This window comes from Abramis brama, assembly GCF_963993115.1.
Source record: "Abramis brama genome assembly, chromosome: 8".
NCBI classification, from domain to species: domain Eukaryota; kingdom Metazoa; phylum Chordata; class Actinopteri; order Cypriniformes; family Leuciscidae; genus Abramis; species Abramis brama.
The window spans coordinates 32,301,131-32,320,486 of NC_139970.1; the positions used below are offsets into that span (position 1 = coordinate 32,301,131).

Consider the following 19,356-nt stretch of genomic DNA (forward strand, 5'->3'; position numbering starts at 1 on the left):
ATTTTACAACTGAAATTAATATCTTGGGTGATATGAGAATTTTTGTCATTTTAGTTGAGTACCTGTATTAAATGAACATGCACATGCTTAAACATGATCTACATTTATTCAGTTACCAAGACTTTGTTTTGCAGACAATATCTGGCAATTCCTAGTTGTTGCCTGTGACACATTAACATTTACACTAAAAATACAATGTGGTCACATGATTTTTGACTACTTCAGAGTGTGGTTTGAGTGATCCGATCCCAAAACAATTTGAACCCAGTTTTATACCTGTATATTTAATGCTGACCACAGAAATGGATGTTAATACCAGATGTAACCGGGGTCATTGTTGCATTCTAGGATGTCAAAGTGTGGCCTCATTGACTGGAGCCAAGCTAAATATGTCCTAGATGCGTCAGCCTTTGTGTTTCAGACAGAAGCCTGCTAACTCATGAGGCTAATATTTTAGTAAGTGTGAAGGCTAGGAATGAAGACTTGATAATACCCGTGTGATGTAATGCACTTCTTCTGTCTTGGCCAGGAACTGAGGCCTTGAACGCAAAAGCTCTGATTACAGACACGCTCAACCTGTCTTTTTATATAAAGCATCAGCATTTATCAATCGCATAATGTGCCAGGTCAGAGTGTGAACAGCAAATGCAGGTTATAAAATGAGGATGTTGGACCTTTTTACCACGGACAAAACCCTTGCTTTACTTTAACTAAATCATGAAAAGGCCTTTGGGAAATATGAATTTGGGTACTGTAACGGGCAGTTGTTTTCTCTCATGGCCATGGCATGTTGTCATATTATGTTGACATCTTTATCCACACAATCACGGCAAATGTGAATGTCTGTCTGCCTGTAAATATGGTTTGATTTAGCGACTCGTATTTTTAACTGCTCCACGCTTGGTCCCAAGGCACTCCCAAACAGCTCTCTCATTTCAGCATGTTTTTGATTTCAAGTCGAATAAAAATTATGACATTCATGCAGCACAACAGAAACAACAATGTGCAACAATGTGAATTTAATCAGAGCAATACACAACGTTTTTTGACTTTTCTCATGTTATCGAGGATCCCATCAGGCCGTTCTTAGCTGTCATTAATGTTCGTCGCGCTGCCAAAGACATCCTCCAGCAAGAGTGAGTAGTTAATGGTTTTAACTGCAGGGTCTGCAGCTTCTCCCCTCCAGTCTGCATCAAACTAAAAACAACAGCAAGGCAGGGTTTGAGAAACAGTTTGCAGAGTTTCCTGGAGCACATGTGTTTAGCTGGCACTCTCATTTCATGTCTCTGCAAATTAAGGCGCACTGAGAGATAGATTTATCAGGCCGGATTGACTTTAGCACATGGTAAATGTCTTGTACTTGCTATTTAAAAATGTATGACAAATGCTTAACGACTTTGTGTGCTTCAGTAAATCAGACCAGCAATCGTCTTTTAAAAAGAATTGCTGCAGATAAGATTTTTATTGCTCAATATGTTAAGATGACCAGATTTCTGAAATGAAAACCGGGAACATTTCTAGTTCAGCAGTCTATATATCATTGAAATATCCAATGTAATTATCAATGAATTCAAAAAGGGGGACAGTTTTGTGTGTTTTGACCATGGTAAATGTAGTACTGTGATAAACTCTGGTAAATCATACTCTTGAAATACTACCATAAATTTGTGTAGTCATCAACACACTTATGAACTGTAATAACTGTTTAAAATAACTCGCAACACCCTCGTTCTTCTCAAATTACTAAACCAAAAATAAGGTAAAACTAAACAGAATGAAACTTACTAAAATTAAAATGAAAACTGAAAATATAAAGCTACAGCTAATTAAAATTATTAATAAAAAACTCTAATGGTATATTAATAGTATTAAAATAACACTGGATATCAGCGCATTTGATATGATATATTATCTTTTAAACAAGTATGTGCAATAGGCACTGAAAATCAGGGACATCTGATCACCCTGTCATATGTAATATAAGTATACACGTTTCTTATGCACAGAAACATGGCTTTATTCACTAGACCAATTAGACAGATCAATCAGTCCTTACAGTTTCAATGTTGCCTTGAAGGCGCATATTCTTCTTTTTTGAAGAATATGTTCATGAAACATCACTGAACTTACTTAAGCTGGACTGTGACACTATTTTCTTCTGGAAACAAACTTTTTTGCATTATTTTCCTGTTATCTATGTAAAGCTGCTTTGAAACATTCTGTATTGTAAAAAGCTCTATTTAAATAAATGTGACTTGACTTGACTTTTTTCATACTAAGAAGTGTTTGATAAATGCAGGGTAATTCACCATTGTGATGGCTGCTAATTTAGGCTACAGGAAATGTCTGGAAAATGGCAAATTTAACATTCAATAAACACCATGATATGAGAAATGAGTGAGCAAAAAAAAAAAAGAAAAGCTTGCACAGTCTGTCTTGCTTCTCATGGATTCATCTTTGTATCGCTATGTATGCTCCTGCAAGCCCTGATTAAATAGAAAAGACAGTAGAGAGAAACTAGAGATGAATCGACTGCTAACTCCCCCTGCTGGTCAGTTAAGTCCCTGTAGAACTGGAAGTCTTCTCATTGTGAGTCAGTGCGCAGATGGTTCTGCTTAGGCTCCAAGCAGGCATGCTAAATTACTGTGCTGTAATAAAAGCTCCACTTCAGAGTAGTTGTTGAGTGGGTTTTTCCCAAGGCTGATTTACTTGAGATGAGGCTTGGAGGTGCTCAAAGTTTGTGGGGCCCACAAGTTACCAGTTCCTGGACCCTGACACAAACACTCTCATGTGTATGTGCCGGCTTTAGCAAACGATAAAAAGTATGACGTCTCAAAGTATGTGTTTGTTGACAACAAATGGACTATTTTTCTTGATAGTCATCATTGCATCCAGACCACGCTCAAACTCACCTTCACAGTGACATCTGGAAGCACAGCAGAGGCGGGGTTTTCTCTCCAGTTGATGGCTGATAAGAAGGCGTGATAGTCGATCTTCTCAGACTCGTCTTGAAACCTAGATGAGAGATGCAGGAAATATGGATGCGTTGCGTTGAAATGTTTCATGGATAATAAATGGGATTTTTGCTCTGTTGACCCTACTTCTCGAGAAGGGCTCGCAGTAGGCCATCAGAGAGGGGCAGTCGAAAGGCTTTACAGATGATCCGTGCTTCTTTAAAAGAGAGGTGTCCAGATCTTCAGCACAATTTGTGTGGACAAAAATGAGACAAAAAGATGAATGAGCAATTTTTGTCAGCACAGTCTTTAATAAATATAACTTAATATATACACTCATAGGTTTGGGGTTAGTAAGATTTTTAATGTTTTTGAAGGTTGCATATATTTGATTAAAAAAAATACAGTAATATTGTGAAATATTATTTATTGTAATATATTATAAAATGTAATTTATTTATTCCTGTGATGGCAGAGCCGAATTTTCAGCATCATTACTCCAGTCTTCAGCATCACATGATCCTTCAGAAATTATTCTAATATGCTGATTTGGTGCCTAAGAAACATTTATTTTTATTATCAATTTTGAAAATAGTTGTGCTGCTTAACATTTTTGTGGAAACAGTAATAATTTTTTTTGGATGAATAGAAGATTCAAAATAACATTTATTTGAAATAAAATTAATAATTTTGTAACATTATAAATGTCTTTGCTGTCACTTTTGATCATTTTAAATAAAAGTATTAATTTATTTAAACCAAAAAAACAACCTAACCCAAACCTTTGAATGGTACATATTATAAGAGAGTTATAATTGATTATAAAATGATACAGTCTTCTTATGGAGTTCATGACAGACAGCTGCAGACGTTCTAGGTTCAATTATTTTCAGAACATTTTGAACATCTTAAAATAACTAAACTTTACACAGGGTGACATAAACAGGACAAGCACGTTGACCTGCCGGCATTCTTCCTCATCAATTCCCCCTGCCTGCAACATGCCACAGGTCTTCATCTGTTTCCAATGCTTCACTTGAACCGCTGGAACTAATCGCACCCCCTCAATCGAAAGCAGATTGATGGTTATTCTACCTCACCGTGATTGTTAGTGGTCCACATCAGTGCCTGCATGAGAGTGTGTGTCCTTAAAGAAAAGTGGGGAACGGTTTTGTGGTTCTGTATGAATGCATGTTTATGTCAATGTTGATTTCGTATTAAAATGCATCGTAAATAATTAGGATAGACTATTTTGAGGTCACTAATACGTTTTCATTCAAATTGTTATGCAGGTAATATGACTTGTGAACATTTCTAAAGATTTTTTATTTTAAATTTCATAATATAGAAGTAGTGGCCTAAGACTTTTAGAAAAAGTATTTGTTTTTGAGTCATATTTAGTCAGTCACATTTTAATGTTTATCAATGGTATGAGAATAAAGCCTACGAATTGACATATTTATCATATTACTTTGTACCCTTTCCTTAAAAAGAAGAACTGAATGCACAAAAAAAAACACATCCCATTTTGAAACTAAACATATATGCAGAAAAATCTAAATTTAACGCTATCCCAATAATAAATCATAAGAATAAATACTGCATTTTAAATATTTGTCTCTGACAGGCCTATTTGCACAATTAATTACAATTAATGTAATATATAATATATATAATTACAATTAATGTAATATATAATATATATATATATTACAATTTTACTTTGTAATATAAAAAACTGAATATTTATTTTAAAAAGTTAAGATTTGAGACTGAAATTGAAAGATGATTATATGGAATAAATCCTGCTAAAACTCTACCTGCCCCGGTCCTCGTGTGTGAAAGCACGGATCATATCTGAGAAGTTCTCAAAGATTTTCTTCTTTAGCTGATCCTGAGCCACGGCAAGCATGAGGCCCACATTCACCTCTGGCTGTTCCTGCACTGAATAATTGCGACCCAGCGTCATGATCTCGTGTTCAGACAACTGAATGTCCATATCTGCCAACAAAGTCCTGTAATGAACACAGTCATGAATTTAAGTTTGAGCGCAATGTCAAACTAAATAGTTTACTAAATAGTTCTTTTAAGGCCAATTCACACGGCACCGACAGACGGTGATCAATGGCAACAAACACATTCGTTAAGTTCTGTCGAATCAGTGTTACTGCTGTCAGCGTCTGTTTCCATTGGTCGGTGCTTGTTTTTGCCAGTTGAACACTTTGCATCGTTGTTTGTCGTGCCTTGGAATGAGAATTAATGTAGACCTACTGTCATCTGGTGAAAAGGTCTGCATTGGTCGATGCCTGTCAGTGGAGTCTGAATTAGCCTTGACTGCTTCTATTTGACAATATGCGTTTCTATAACATAAGTCATTGCTTCTTATACTGTGTCTTGCAGGGACTATGACCAATAAAAGGTCTCTTCTTTTTCCCCCAATCAGCCATGACTGCGACAGGAAATTTCCCCATTCAGTTCTATTTCTGCAGGTAATCCCGCCCACAAAACTCAAAATCAGTGAAATTGGTCCAAAACCTCACTCAGTATAACAGGTTAGAACAGGATGTGTTATGCACCCTTTTTTTTTTTGGTGAATTTTTGGCCGTCTCCTTACCTGAATGACTCATATGGAATGAAGCCAGTGCTGCTTGGGTCACTCATCATGATGAACTGTTTTACTTTCTTCTGCTGTTCCTCACTGATGGATTTTACCTTGCTGATAATGGTGCCAATATTGGCCTTGGGGAACTAAGTAATTGAGAAACATAGGGCTTTCAAATAAAGTTTCTGTGTAGAAATATACATCTTGGCACAGCTTAGCAAAAAGTTGGATGATTTGTTCATTAAACCATGTTAATCAAAATAGGTTGTGTGTTTTTGTGTGTTACCTCATCAGCATGTTGCTCCATATAGTTGAATGTAAATTCATCAGCATCCAGCAGCTGGAAAGGCTGATTGTTCAAATCCACTCGAGCTCCCACATATAAATCCTGAGCTGTGAAATACTCAGACTTCTCACTTTTAAACAGCTCCTGTCCTGGCTTCTTCACACGGCCTCTTTCTAAGAACTTACCCCCAGTCACACCTTAAACACAAGAACAATGAATGGAATCAAATTAGTCAGAATCTTTATCATGTTTTTTTTCTGACCTGAATTTAAACAGGACGGCAGTACCTGAGTTTCTCTGAGGAGGTTCAAAGACTGCCATGCTGTCATCACTGAGGTAGAGGCATATGATAAAAACGCGTTCCTTGTCGATAGGACTGTCAGTCAACATTTTCCCTACAAATCTCAACACATTGCTCACCAGACCTTGCCTAGAGTTGAGGAAAAAAAGCTAATTTATCATCTGGCAGGAGAATAACAGTTTTTTATTTTACAATACAGAGGATGATATCATCAACCCCAACTGAACTGCAATCAGTTAAAAAAACTGTTATTGAATATTCACTAGTCATTTAACTTTTTCCATTCCAAAAACTATGTGCATCCAAACTTTACTAGAAAGTCTGAAGATCTGTCCTCTTTCGAACTTGTAATGATTCTTCTTTAAATATTTAGTCAACAGTCCGTCAAAATCAAGATGTGGCTTGGTTCCTTACTTAAATTCAAGATGTTTCTTTGCTTATTCAGTGTGGGTTTAATCCTGTCACTTAGCTGCTTTGAGGTTATTACTATCTATAAAAGAATCCTAAATCCTTTATTTTGAACAGCTTTATTTTTCTCTTCAAACTCTACGCCTGCCAATGTATGACAATGTATTGTCCAAAGCAAACTGAGTAAGTGAATAATTTGCAGCATGATACTGGTTCTGGGATTATATTTGGAAGTGAAGCACTGTGAAAACAATGTATAATAATAAACTGACTTGCAAGAGCTGGTTTTACATCGGAAGTATCAAGAGATTGCGTTTGAGCCTCTGATTATTTATGAAGGCACATGTTCGTCCACTTCTTATGTCAAAATGATCAGAAACCAGTAAGGGTCTGAAATGTTGTTTTGATATAATATTAATGGTTTTAAATGGAAGGGAAGAATATACTCTGGACGTCCTAAGGGAGATTAGTGCCGCTGGTTACCTGTCTTTCTCCATAAACTTCCTGAAATCTTTTTGTGGAGGTTTAGACAGCAAACCCTGACAGGAGCAGAGCGAATCTTCCTCAGATCCAAATCCAGTGTAGGGTGGCACCTGTTTGGCTGGTTTAGGAGGGGGTGGGGCCTTGAATGAGACAGGTGTGAAGTCCTCTATAAAGCCACACAGGAAGAAAACATCAAAAACATCTCCCACACACACATTTAAGCAGACATAAGCATGGAACACCGGAAGTAAGGTCATACAGAGTTGGGTTTACCCATATGAATTCAATTCATCTTAAAACGAACAAGTGCTTCATCAGAGCCTGTGTCAACCTGGCTCCATTAGGCTCATGTGTAACTAATGCTATGATCTCTTCAGTCGGCATAACGCCGCAGCAGACAGATGCACGCGCACCCGTATTGTGTTACTGTTGGCACGGAGCTTGTGTGACTCTCATATCGGAGCTTTTGAAGATAAAGAGGCCGGGCTGGCCATTGCTCATATCTGCTGTCCAAAAACTAAGTCACCTTGAGGTGTCAATCAGTTCTGCTCCTTTAGTCTTCTGCTGTTCAATGTGTGTTATTCCGACAGTTATTCACAGGGATGAAAGCACACCGGGGAGTATTAGTCTCACATAGAGACATGGGATTTACGACAGGAAGACTTTGAAAATAACGAACAGCTTGTCAGACCACACAGACGAGATGTGAGCTGAGAATGAGGGGTTGAAGTATTTAAATTTGATTTTTACTTCACTGCAAAAAAAGCAATAGAGCACAAGATGCACATGTTGTAGAGAGTTTGTTTGTAGCAAACAAAATAAATGTGATTTCATCATAGCTTCAGAGTAACAGATGAAACTCAATACTGACACCATGTGGTCATTAATAACGTCCTGAAAGTAGTCCTCCCTCTGAAAATCTCCAAAACTAATAATATTAACAACAATTTGTCCATTTGTCCAATGTAGGGTTGTGGGAATGCTAATAATAATAATTATTATTATTATTACTGCGGCCCTATATATGATAAAATAAATAAATAAATGATTATTAGTTGTTATTATTAAATATTTATTTGTTTATACTATAAAAATAATATAATAAATCATAAAAAGACAAATGGCTCCTTTGAATGTAAGGAATTAGATTATTTTCACTGACAAAACTATTACAAATCATGAAATATGATAGATAAATCAATATTAACGCTAAGCCAATATCTCAACATCTTTAAAAGCATAAATACTACGTACTCTTGAGTCATGATGTAACTCACCAATACCATATTTGGAGCGATAATACTCTTTAGTGAAGTTGTCGCAGTCATATAACAAGACCCTACGACCCCACACGTTAATGACGCCTCCAATGATCAGGTCACAGTCTTTGTATAATTCTTCTTCTTCTGCTCCAGTCTGTAAATGTCAAGGAGACATTGACATTCTAGTCCATTAAAATTTAAACAATTGGCTACTACACTAATTAAAAATGGTATTTGTAAAAAACTGTTAATATGAATTTCCTGGGGTGTTCACAATGGACTATTTTTTAATCAGTACTTACTTTGAGGCTATCCAAAATGTAGCGTCCTCCTTGTCCAACTGGTCCAAATACATTGAGGACTGTGCGATCTGTTATTTCTCCAGGCTGACGTTTGGGAATAGGAGCATTCTGTTTGGCAGAAGCAAGAGAAAATAACTGCATTTTTTTCATTACTTGAAGGACAAGCGAAATTTGCAAATGGGTTCATTATTTTCTCACAGGCGGATTCCTGCAAACCTTTTCAGATGACATTTAGTGATAGGCAACAGAATTTGTGACAAAACAACATGACAACAGGAAAAAAAAAAAAAAAACCTGAACAAACCCATCTTTCATAATGAATTTAGACTGAAAAACAAAAGCAGGGCGGAAACTAAAAAGTGCTTTAGGGAAGTTGGATGTTCTTTCAGCCCTGTCAGTCTGGATAAAAGCTTGGCATGGAGGATGGAGAAATTTGTCCAAGCAAAAGAGGAAAGAGGAACTGATAACCACTTAGTCTCGTCTAAAGGTGGAACAAACAGTGAAGAATCATTTTCATTTAATTTCACCCTCATTGACATCACATCTTTAGCACATCCGCTTGAATATTTTTATAATTAGTATAACATACAAGTTGATTTCTTGTTTTAAGTTTAAAACCATGCTTATACACTACCGTTCAAAAGTTTAGGGTCTATAGATAGTTTTAATGTTATTGAAAGAAGTCTCTTTTGCTCACAAAGGCTGAATTGATCAAAAATACAGTAAGAACGGTAATATTGTGAAATGTCATTGCAATTTAAAATAACTGTTTTCTATTTTAATATTTTTTAAATATATAATTGTATAAATGTATAATTGTAATTTATTCCTGTGATGGCAAAGATGGGCCATTACTCCAGTCTTCAGTTTCACATGATCCTACAGATATCATTCTAATATACTGCTTTGGTCCTCATGAAGCATTTCTTATTATTATCAATATTGAATCCAGTTGTGCTGCTTAATATTTGAAACTGATAAAAAAAAATTCAGGATGTGTTCAAGTCGGCATGAAACAATTTCAATCTTTGCTTCCTTATTATAATGTATATTTGAATATAAAGGCTTTATCAAACAAGACAAATTTAGGATTTTGTCCATCGGGAATTAATTGGATGTTTTGCTATTGCTGTGATGCTATTGCTGCAGTGACAGGTTGTCCCACCCTCATGCCGAAAAATGCATCATTAGAGAATAGATTATGTTGTTGCAAAGTTATTTTGATTAAAAATTACAAGGGCACATTCCTTTTTCACTTCTTTTTTTTTTTCAATGATAATAATGTGCAAGGGTAAATTATAATAAGTTCTGCAATATTCCAAAAAAACAAGATGTCCATTTTTTGTCCATCAAAAATTTTTTTTTTTTTTTTTTGCTGTGCTGTGCTGTTTTTTTTTTTTTTTTACTAACCTTGGGAAGCTTGCCCCTGTGCAGAAATTTAGGGACAGCATCTCGACCGGAGTTTGGAGGGACAACTTCGTAAATTTCCATGGTGTCATCTGCCAGGAAATAATGCAAGATCATCTCTCTGGGGTCTCCAAACGTGCTCTCAGTATCATCCCAGTAGCAGTAGAAGCGAAGGACTTTTTGGTCATGTTCCAAAAACTGCTTCAGGGTATCCAATCTTTCATACGGCCGCAGTGGCTTCATGTTCTCCTCCATCTGCAAGGGGGAAAGAAAGATTATAATACTGAGGTATTGATATTGCTGTGTAGACTCATGGTGCTTACCTCTTGTCGAAGTGTGGTATAGGGATCTGCTGGTGCAGAAGCAAGGGGGTTTATGCGCACCCCCATTTTCATCAAGAAGTTGCGTGTGAAGGGATCACAGTCTGTAATCATAAAGGTCCTGGAATAGAGCAATATTTCCTGATTGATGTTAAAATGGTGCACATTGTAGAAGCAATCATCATTAGGAGCTGGGAGAGGAATACGGTGGCGCCGAATGAGGGTTCCTACATGGAACGAGGACAGCTGGATTTAAACAGGATGTTTTTACTGGTTTCTCATTAATCATGCTATATGTTTGATTTTGATAGTTTACCCTGTGGGATCCCACTGTTTTTGAGTTCTGGCTCCACTACTTGTATGGTGTCATCCTCCAGGTAGAAGTAAATCTTGCACTTTCGCACTCTATATTTTTCTTCCCTACGCTGAGGTACAGTTTCTTGGAAATAAGCATCAAAACACAGGACCTTCAGGTAAGAAAATAGAGAGGGGAAATTAATATACTTTGCACAGCACTAGGTAAAAAGGTATATTATTCCTTATAATGATGACAAACCTGTTTGTTAAAGGCAACCCATGCCGGAGTATCACTGCCTTCTTTCTTTGGAAAAAGTGAATACTTGGGTCTTGTGCTCTGCCCCAGAAGCAGTTCTCCTCCTATGCCTGGCTTCTTTGCACCAACCATCATGGCTACTCCATTTGAATAATCAAAATGCTGAGATTTGTGGAATTTCTCTCTTCCAAGCTGGAAAATAGTTAATAAAAATAAAATGTACAATCATCTCCTGAAAATCCTACTTTTCCACACTGTAAAATGTTTTCTACATTTGTTATTTTATGAGGTTTCAATTTTCTTCAGCAGTACTGAATGGTTGAAAAATACAATATATATATATATATATATATATATATATATATATAACATATATACACACACACAATAAATATATAACTTATATAACGTTACACACACACACACTTTAAATGTTTACAAAAGTAAACCGCTTTGGGCGCTAACAATACAGACAGCTTTTATTTACATTCATTTTTTTCCCTCAACGCAGACAAAATATTTGTATAGATACTTAACATTTCTGTTGACTGAATTTCCAGGCAGCATTGGTGACGCCATTATTAGTAGCAAGCGATAATGTAATATTTCCTCAGAGCAGGACGAGACCAGACTGCACAACTGGTCGCCAAGGTAATAACTTGTTAGCAAATATTGCTAGGCAACGAACACAGATCACGTGATAATACATTCATGAAACCGGTTAATCTATTATGCTTTTCGTTTAAAATATATTAATCATACTTCCGGTATCTCAGCAACAAATGGCAATGTTGAATATCACCGTTTCGATAGCGCGAAACATGCGATTAAGTCATCGAATATAGGCCGTCAGAAATTATTAATAATATGACCAACCAGATGAAGGTAAAAGCAACAGGACAGGTGCACTTAAAACTAAAAAAACAGATCAAAAAGAATGAATAGACTGTAAATAACCAGAAAGACTTTAGTTTTATTATTTCCACAAACATGATATTGGTGTGTATGTATATTAATAAAATAAATCAGAAATGTAAAACTAAAAAAACAATGCATGCTTTTTGACACGTAGATATTAAAGAAATTGTACAACTAACTAAAATAATGTACGGTCAAAAACAAAATACAGTTTAGTAAGTTGTATATGTAACAGACTTCATGTTGATGTTTTACTGATTAACAATAAGCTAAATCAAATTAAAAACAACATAATAAAAACCACACCACCAATTTTCTATAAAGTTATTGGCACAAGATACACCTCTCTCTCCTTCAGGTTGTTTGGGCTATGTACATTTAAGAACAACATTTTAGAGGAATATGTTCAGAACAACAGTAAAGCAAATGACTGCTTTTGACAATACATCAAGTCCCAGTGTTGTACCGCTGTGATACTGAAATAAGGGAGAATATTACTGTGCAAAATACTTATATCAGTAGCAATACAGTAGATCCAGGTTTCATTTAGGACGCCAGGCCCAGCAGAAATCCTCCAACAAATCCACCCGAGATAACAATATTCCTCTTCACAAATTCTGTAGACTGCATAGGACAAATATACCATTTACAGAATGTAGGTTATGTAATAAGCTAAATAATAATACAAAATGCTAAATAATAATACAAAATGGGTTTTACAATTTTTGTATACATTGGTATACGATGATGAAAGTATGACAGAATACCTACCTCTTCTATAAAGGAATTGAGCTCAGGGGCTGCTTTGTTTGCCTTTTTCTTCAAATGCTTTTTAGCTTTATTGACATCCTTCTCCACTTTCCTCCAGTCAACCTGCACATAGCCACTGTGGTTGGCAATCTGAAATAAGAAAATATATTTCCCCCATAGGAAAGATGACATTGAAGCATAATCCTTAAAATGGCTAGGCTATATGATGCATGCATTTTTATAATCCATACTTGTAACAAAAGAAATCCCCCTCCAACAGCAGTAGCCACAATTTTTCCAACCCTCTGAAAGAGATAACCAGCACACCTAGAGGACAGAGATCTTTGAGTGGACATACTAATAATCAATGCATTTATTCAGTTATTTCATATGTGGAACAACCTAGAATATTGATTGTCTATATTAACACTAACCATCCAGTCACTCCACCCATCATGATCTGTGAAGCCACAGAGTACTTTTCTGCAATGGGCCCTGTGCTGCTCCCAAAAACACGACTCCACCATTGATGCCTCCTGGCATAATCTGTGATGTTAACCACCTCATACAATTCATCTTCACTCTCTGCATCTACATCTGAAAACAACAGTAACTGTCATTATACATGAATAATATAGTAATTGTATACAGAATCACAAAACATGGATGCAAGTGAAATGCCCCTGCATATAATTCATTTGGATGTTTTGCATTGGTAAGCAATAACTATACAGATTATTCGTGTATTTCTACCCAAAAAGAAACTGTAGGTCCACAACCTGTTTTACATCCTTTATTAATTTTGATTAACCCCCTTATGATCTGATACAAAAACAAAATAGGAGTTGTGAGAAACAGCACGAACCATTGTTTAAGTATTTTAACACTGATAAAAGGGTCGCCAACCTCACCATCGCAAGTATATAGAAATATAAGAGTAAAGGCTCTTTAGAGTAACGTTATATTGTAAATGCATTCACTAACGTGAAATTGGAAAGATACGAATGAAAATGAAAATGAAAACAGTATGGTTGAATCTCCCACGATTTAGCATCATGATATCTCTGTATAGTCTGCTGACATAACTAGCGAACACCCTGCAACTACATTGGGGACATATCGTTGCACATAATAACCCATATGGTTAAATAAACACGTTGGCAATCAAGACTATTCATTCAAATGTTTGGTTGGCCAATTTATTTACCTTCACTGCGATCCGCCATTTTATGAGGCTGCGTTCACAATGTTCGCAACCGCTGCAGCTCTACGCAAAATCCTGCGTAATTTACGTGCGATCACTGCCCACAGACCCTTACGATTGCGTGTATGTGCTATTCTAAAATACATAGCAAATGTAATGTGTAATTTTAGAATATACAATATTTTTTTAACTACACTACCAGAGGTCTGATTGCCTGAAACTGGCTTTATTTTATATAATAGGAAACACTGCACTATATCAAATATCAATAATATTTTTTATTATTATTATATCTTAATCATTTCCACCGTTTTTCTATAAAGTTATTGGATGTATCTCTCCCTCTTTCTGATTTTTTAAGAAAGAAAGAAAGAATGATAGGATTATACTTTATGGGATATGATAACGTGGTGGCATTTATTATCTGAAACTGGGCAATTACAGAATTAGACATATCACAGATCTGCAAAAAAAACAATAAAATGCAATGAAATACTGTATACATGTATACTGTATAACGTATATATTAGCAACGTTCTCCTACATCCTCAAAACCCTGAGTTATCAAACAGACAGATGCTTGAACCAATAATGCATTTTATGATTGTGTTACGTAATCATAATAAATCCAGGTGAGCCAATCGCAGCAGGCGAAGATACGGCGTAAAGTTGAGGGGTTTGTTATTTACCCTCCCCCTTGAAAGTTTATGTGAAAAAAAAGGATCCCAAGACAAGGCCGATCACGTGGTCCTTGTCGAAAGCAGCGATTGGCCCAAACCACAGAGAAGGCGTTCCGACGGCGGCGGCGTGGGTTCGCTTGAGTGACACAATTATAACAAGTTTGAGCTGGCGACTAGGGGGAAGTTTGAGACATTACTAAATAACAATTTAAACCGTTAAACCTTGCATTGCTCATTCTGCATGCATTTTGGTGTACCTGCTACCTGCGACTCATTTATGTCGAGGACAATGTGAAAAAGGGGGTGTTCAGAGGAAATTATTTTCCGTCTATTCATTTTTGCGTGTATATCTACGCAAAAGGGTGCTCGGCTTGCGGTGCGTAAATATTTTCGCTGGAGTTTTTTGTCTATGAAATCGTGCGGAGTGTCGGTGGCCGCTGTAGCTCGCGCTGCTGCTGGTGGTGGTGATGAGGAAAAGAAAATGGCGGCGGGAAAAGCGAGTGAAACCGAGGAGGACTTTCCGAAGCTTACGCCGCAAGAAAGGGAGCGCTTAGCCAGCATAGACAGGTCAGTTAAAGCCCCTTTACCTGCACCGATGACCCTCTGTGCATTTTTATGAGCCTTCCCCGCATGTTAAAGCGGTGCAAATGAATGCGGTGCAGGTAAAGTAACACGGAACCGCCTGTGTTGTCCTCTATTTGCAGCACACTGTTTGGATTTCAGAGGCTTCATGAAGATGGCGCCAGAACGAAGGCCTTGCTGTTAAAGGTACGAGTGTATGACACTGTTGGGGCTCTAGACAGATAGACACATAACTCTGCTAATCATATAAGGGAAATTACAATGCAACACCAGTCTGCACAATGTAACCACATTGCACAGAATAAGAAAAAAAAGCATAAAATTGATACAGTACACTATGTAATGACACTTAAGGGGGTCTATAGACATATACTTGTATACTTTATTAATCAGCAGCCATATACAGCCTGAAAAACATCTAATTGTACAGAATAATGCTGTGTGCGTGACACTTATGATGCTGTAAACAGATATTTATAATGTAACGAAATAGAAGCTATACACAATATTACACGGTGTACTATGCAGCCACAAATAAATATAAACCATATTATCGCCCAGCGATATATTTAAAGTTGGATAGTACATCCGCATATATTCAGGATACTCACGGAAAGCAAAAATGCGTGATTGTGTATCGTTGTAAAATTTAAACTTTAATAGCTCTTATCTGCTAAATGCGACTATATTATAATTTTTACCAACATGACTTTCTGTAAATCTGCTCTGAAACAATGCGTATTGTATGAAAAGCACTACACAATTAAAATTGACTTGATAGGCTGCTCTGTGCATGTCAGTGATAAGGTTATGTAGTTGTTCCCCTCAGTTAATATTTTGACTGCCTTGAAAGTAATCATGGAGTTATTAAACTGAGTGTTATGTTTGTTTGGGTTTAAACTGCAGTCAGACTTTCTTCATTTTGTGCGTTGTTTTGCTATCACCATCCGAGGAATAGACTGTTCTGTTGAGAAGATTTATTTATGTTTGTCAGTCCATATTGTATGAAATGATTTCACAGATTTTCGCCTATTATGACCTCGTTGAAGTGTGGTAATGAAGAGTTGAGGGCAATGATGAGGTTGTTTTTATTTATTTGCATCCATTTGAATATCAGTTAATGTGTGTGTGTGTGTGTGTGTGAAGAAATTGATTGTCTTAATTATAGAGAATTGTGCCAGAAGGTGCATCTGTCGTTTGATAAAACCTCTGAAGTGTGTAAGTTTAGCCAGCTGAGCTGGTCATACTCGGTTAGGCCAGAGTTTTGAATTCTTGAACTTATTTGCAGATCTTAGCCCGGTCTGTTGACTATTGTAGTGTTTCGAGAGGAACTGGGAAGGTTAAAACTCTGATCCCCCACCAGTGTTTCACCCGGCAGTGGCTACATGCTAGCTGGTTAGCATGATGCTAACGAACTATAACTGCATGCGAGGTGAACGCTGGTCTCTTTTTAGTCTTTTCTCAGCAGCCATGCTTTCAGTAAAGCAAGCAAGTTGCTCAAGAGCACTTGTATGTTGTTTAACAATGAATTTTGCGGATAATTCATTTGGCCAGTTGACTTGGGTTTCTTTGCTAGGTTACATGACTTTTCCTGCATTTGCATGCAGCATTTGTTGCAGTACGCCAGTGCTGGATAGTGAATATTATGTCTCATGAGTCATGAGCCATTAATTTGTTTTAATGGCTGATGTTTTATGTGTCTGTTGTTACATATGAACAACATATTTGCATTTTTTTTTTAAATTCTTTGTCATTTTGCAGGACCCTTAATGTAAATATGAACTGCAATAAAGTATAAGATTTAAGTTATAAAGATGAAAAAAGGTCTCTACTTAAAAGATGAATGAAAAAAGTCTCTGCACTTAAAATATTTTTTTATTATTCTTTATCCGAACTATGGATGTAAGCTTATTGACAAAACTGTAAGATAATGAGATTAATAGGTTGGATTTATTATTCATAGACATTGATATTTACTGGACACATGAAATGTACTAAATAATTGCTGATAATGATAAGAAAACCTTAAAGGTTTAGTTCACACAAAAATAAAAATTGTCATCTACTCACCCTAATATTGCTCCAAACCCGTAAGACTTTATTCATCTTTGAAACACAAGTGAAAATAGATAGCTATGCAACTACCACTTTGATACTTAAAAAAAGTTCATAAAGGGATTGTAAAACTAATAGGAATTGTGGTTTAGTCCACATTTTCTGAAGAGGCTCGATGAAAATGTGGACTAAACCGCATTTATGCACATAAACATTCATCAATATAGATGCACATATAAACATTCATCAATGCACACATCATTTATGATAAATGGAAGCTCAAGCATTCTTGCTTGACATGCGAGAACCAATCAGGTTCATTCTTACGCAACACATTTGAGCTTCCGCAAGATAGGGGTGTAACGATACCCTAATTTCACGATTCGATACATATCACGATACTGAACTCACGATATGATATTATTGCGATACTCCAAGACATATAATAAAAGTTTAAGAAAAAATGTACTGTTGATTACACGCTAAATTTGATATTACATTGTGGGTGTAAATGAATAGGCTTGGACAATGGTGACACCAGAATACATATATACATACATATATTCATGATTCTGAAGCTGAAAATACAGAATTATTTTAGATGAATATGCTTGCACTCGGTCACTGACTAGATATATTTAAAATAATGTAGGCCACTTTTTACTGGTAACATAAGACTTATAACATAAGCATTATCAGGACCCACTAATATTCCCCAATTATTATACATTATATTCAACATAATATATTGTAGTTTAATGTAGTACTGACTCTGAAAACTACATTTTTTTTCTCACAGGGTAATTTTTATTTTGGGTGAACTATCCACGATACATATTGTCACTATCCACGATACATATTGTTGCATTTTTGTATTGCGATATATTGTGACACGGTATATTGTTACACCCCTACCGCAAGAACCAATAAGGTTTGTTTTCATTTGTGAAGCATGTATGGTTAAGCTTCTGTTTATGTTCGCTGATCAGTGTTTATATGTATCAATGATTATATCCCTTTAGAACAATATTTTTCAGAAAATGTCAGAATCCAACAGACTAAAGAGCTCAAGCATTTAAAGTAACAGCGCAGGCTTATAATAAACATAATGTTATTGTGCATTGGTGTGGATGCTTTATGGTTGTTATATTTATCGTTATCGGCGTGAACAGGCATTAACAATGGTCATCTCTGATGTTTCACATTAAATGTTTTGCAGCAGACCCATTTCTACAATTCCATGTAGACTTATTTTTTCACATCTTCCTTTGTAAATCATCTGGATTTTTCTCAGGAGATGGGCAGGTGGAATGTTTAATTACTATCTCTGCAATAGGCCAGACATTTTGAAGTTCTGGTGGCTCTAAAAAGAATGAGACTATTCATTTAGAAATAAACGTGCACATTTCTGTGTCACTCGGCTCAGCGCTGTTGGTGAGAGCATTGCTTGCTGTCTGTCTGCTTCTGTTCAACTCTTCCCACAAACTAGCCATGTCTGTCAAAACGTGTTGTCCCAGATACAGCTCTCTTCAAAGACCACGGTGCTGCGGTTAAACGAACGCTTCTTCCTATTAGTCACCAAAGCATGTATTAATATTGGCACTAACATTATTGATCAAAATATTCTGAAGTTTTTTTTGGTTCCTGGATATTGTCTGTCTAAAAAGACTTTATGGTAGCCAATGTTTATTATTTAAATGAACAGAATTCACTCATTGACTGGTCTTTGTAAACAAGCGAACAATCATTTGCTATGTCATAAAGCATAGCACATGTGTGTTTAGCTTGTGTGCTTGTATAGCAATTTCATTATCTCCAGCCTAATTAATGTTCTAGCAATTTAACACGGTAGTCCAAAACATATATCCAAGAATACAAACTGAAACCTCCTGAACTGTTTGTGTCTTAGAAAATGACCAGTGTATTTAACCTTTTCTGTGACCTTCAGTTCAGTTCAACTTGGATGACGTTGTAGGTGTATCAGATTCAGAGCTTTAAAGTATAACGATGGGGGACAAGCAAACAAGACCACCGGTTGAATATTGTGTGCTGCATTAGTATATTTACAATGATTGCTCCTTCTGTACTTCTATGTTGCTTTGTCTCAAACATTCTACTAAAGCAGTTGAAACAAGTCTTTAACGCTGTATTAGTCATTCATGTGCCGCATTTATTTTGGAGTTAAGCTTGTTAGATGAAATGAAGTAAATGTTAAACGTTATAACATGTAGGTAAATGTTAAAGTTGAACTTTGTAAAGGCACTATGGGGTTGGAATTTTTTTTTAAAG

General features: G+C 36.2%; 3 protein-coding genes across 6 annotated transcripts in view; 1 reads left to right on the top strand and 2 right to left on the bottom strand.

Annotated features, from left to right (window-relative positions):
* Positions 1 to 1,004: 1,004 nt before the first annotated feature.
* On the bottom strand, positions 1,005 to 11,583 carry efhc2 (EF-hand domain (C-terminal) containing 2). 2 transcript variants are annotated; one of them, XM_084122053.1, is made up of 15 exons: positions 11,416 to 11,583; positions 10,882 to 11,070; positions 10,642 to 10,792; positions 10,329 to 10,552; positions 10,009 to 10,260; positions 8,599 to 8,706; positions 8,312 to 8,450; positions 7,035 to 7,200; positions 6,130 to 6,272; positions 5,843 to 6,039; positions 5,569 to 5,702; positions 4,775 to 4,969; positions 3,102 to 3,194; positions 2,913 to 3,015; positions 1,005 to 1,197 (listed from the first exon to the last, which is right to left on the bottom strand). In XM_084122053.1, exons 1-15 carry the CDS (start codon positions 11,455 to 11,457, stop codon positions 1,087 to 1,089), a joined length of 2,247 nt encoding a protein of 748 aa, XP_083978179.1. In that variant the 5' UTR covers positions 11,458 to 11,583; the 3' UTR covers positions 1,005 to 1,086. The 2 variants fall into 2 exon arrangements, with proteins under 2 accessions (XP_083978179.1, XP_083978180.1); XM_084122054.1 differs by lacking the exon at positions 4,775 to 4,969.
* Positions 11,584 to 11,831: 248 nt separating this feature from the next.
* Positions 11,832 to 13,839, bottom strand: fundc1 (FUN14 domain containing 1). Its single transcript, XM_084122062.1, has 5 exons — positions 13,754 to 13,839; positions 12,981 to 13,143; positions 12,798 to 12,873; positions 12,568 to 12,696; positions 11,832 to 12,420 (listed from the first exon to the last, which is right to left on the bottom strand). Exons 1-5 carry the CDS (start codon positions 13,770 to 13,772, stop codon positions 12,343 to 12,345), a joined length of 465 nt encoding a protein of 154 aa, XP_083978188.1. The 5' UTR covers positions 13,773 to 13,839; the 3' UTR covers positions 11,832 to 12,342.
* Positions 13,840 to 14,524: 685 nt separating this feature from the next.
* The window catches only part of kdm6a (lysine (K)-specific demethylase 6A), a 52,248-nt gene continuing 47,416 nt past the window's right edge, over positions 14,525 to 19,356 (top strand). For all 3 annotated transcript variants that reach the window (XM_084121984.1, XM_084121985.1, XM_084121986.1), the window contains exons 1-2: positions 14,525 to 14,997; positions 15,135 to 15,198. In XM_084121984.1, the coding sequence (XP_083978110.1) occupies positions 14,840 to 14,997; positions 15,135 to 15,198 (222 nt within the window). In that variant the 5' untranslated portion in view covers positions 14,525 to 14,839. The remainder of the gene's footprint in view (positions 14,998 to 15,134; positions 15,199 to 19,356) is intronic.

What these genes read in the sequence shown, in the direction of transcription:
- efhc2 (XM_084122053.1), bottom strand. Translation starts at nt 11,457, where the DNA reads ATGGCGTCACCAATGCTGCCTGGAAATTCAGTCAACAGAAAT. An exon ending in GAAATTCAGTCAACAGAAAT is followed by an intron (nt 11,071 to 11,415) that starts GTTAAGTATCTA and finishes ACTATTTTCCAG; the next exon opens with CTTGGAAGAGAGAAATTCCA. An exon ending in ACACACGAGGACCGGGGCAG is followed by an intron (nt 3,195 to 4,774) that starts GTAGAGTTTTAG and finishes ATTGTGCTGAAG; the next exon opens with ATCTGGACACCTCTCTTTTA.
- fundc1 (XM_084122062.1), bottom strand. An exon ending in GGGGATTTCTTTTGTTACAA is followed by an intron (nt 12,697 to 12,797) that starts GTATGGATTATA and finishes TTCTTATTTCAG; the next exon opens with ATTGCCAACCACAGTGGCTA. An exon ending in TCAATTCCTTTATAGAAGAG is followed by an intron (nt 12,421 to 12,567) that starts GTAGGTATTCTG and finishes TGTCCTATGCAG; the next exon opens with TCTACAGAATTTGTGAAGAG.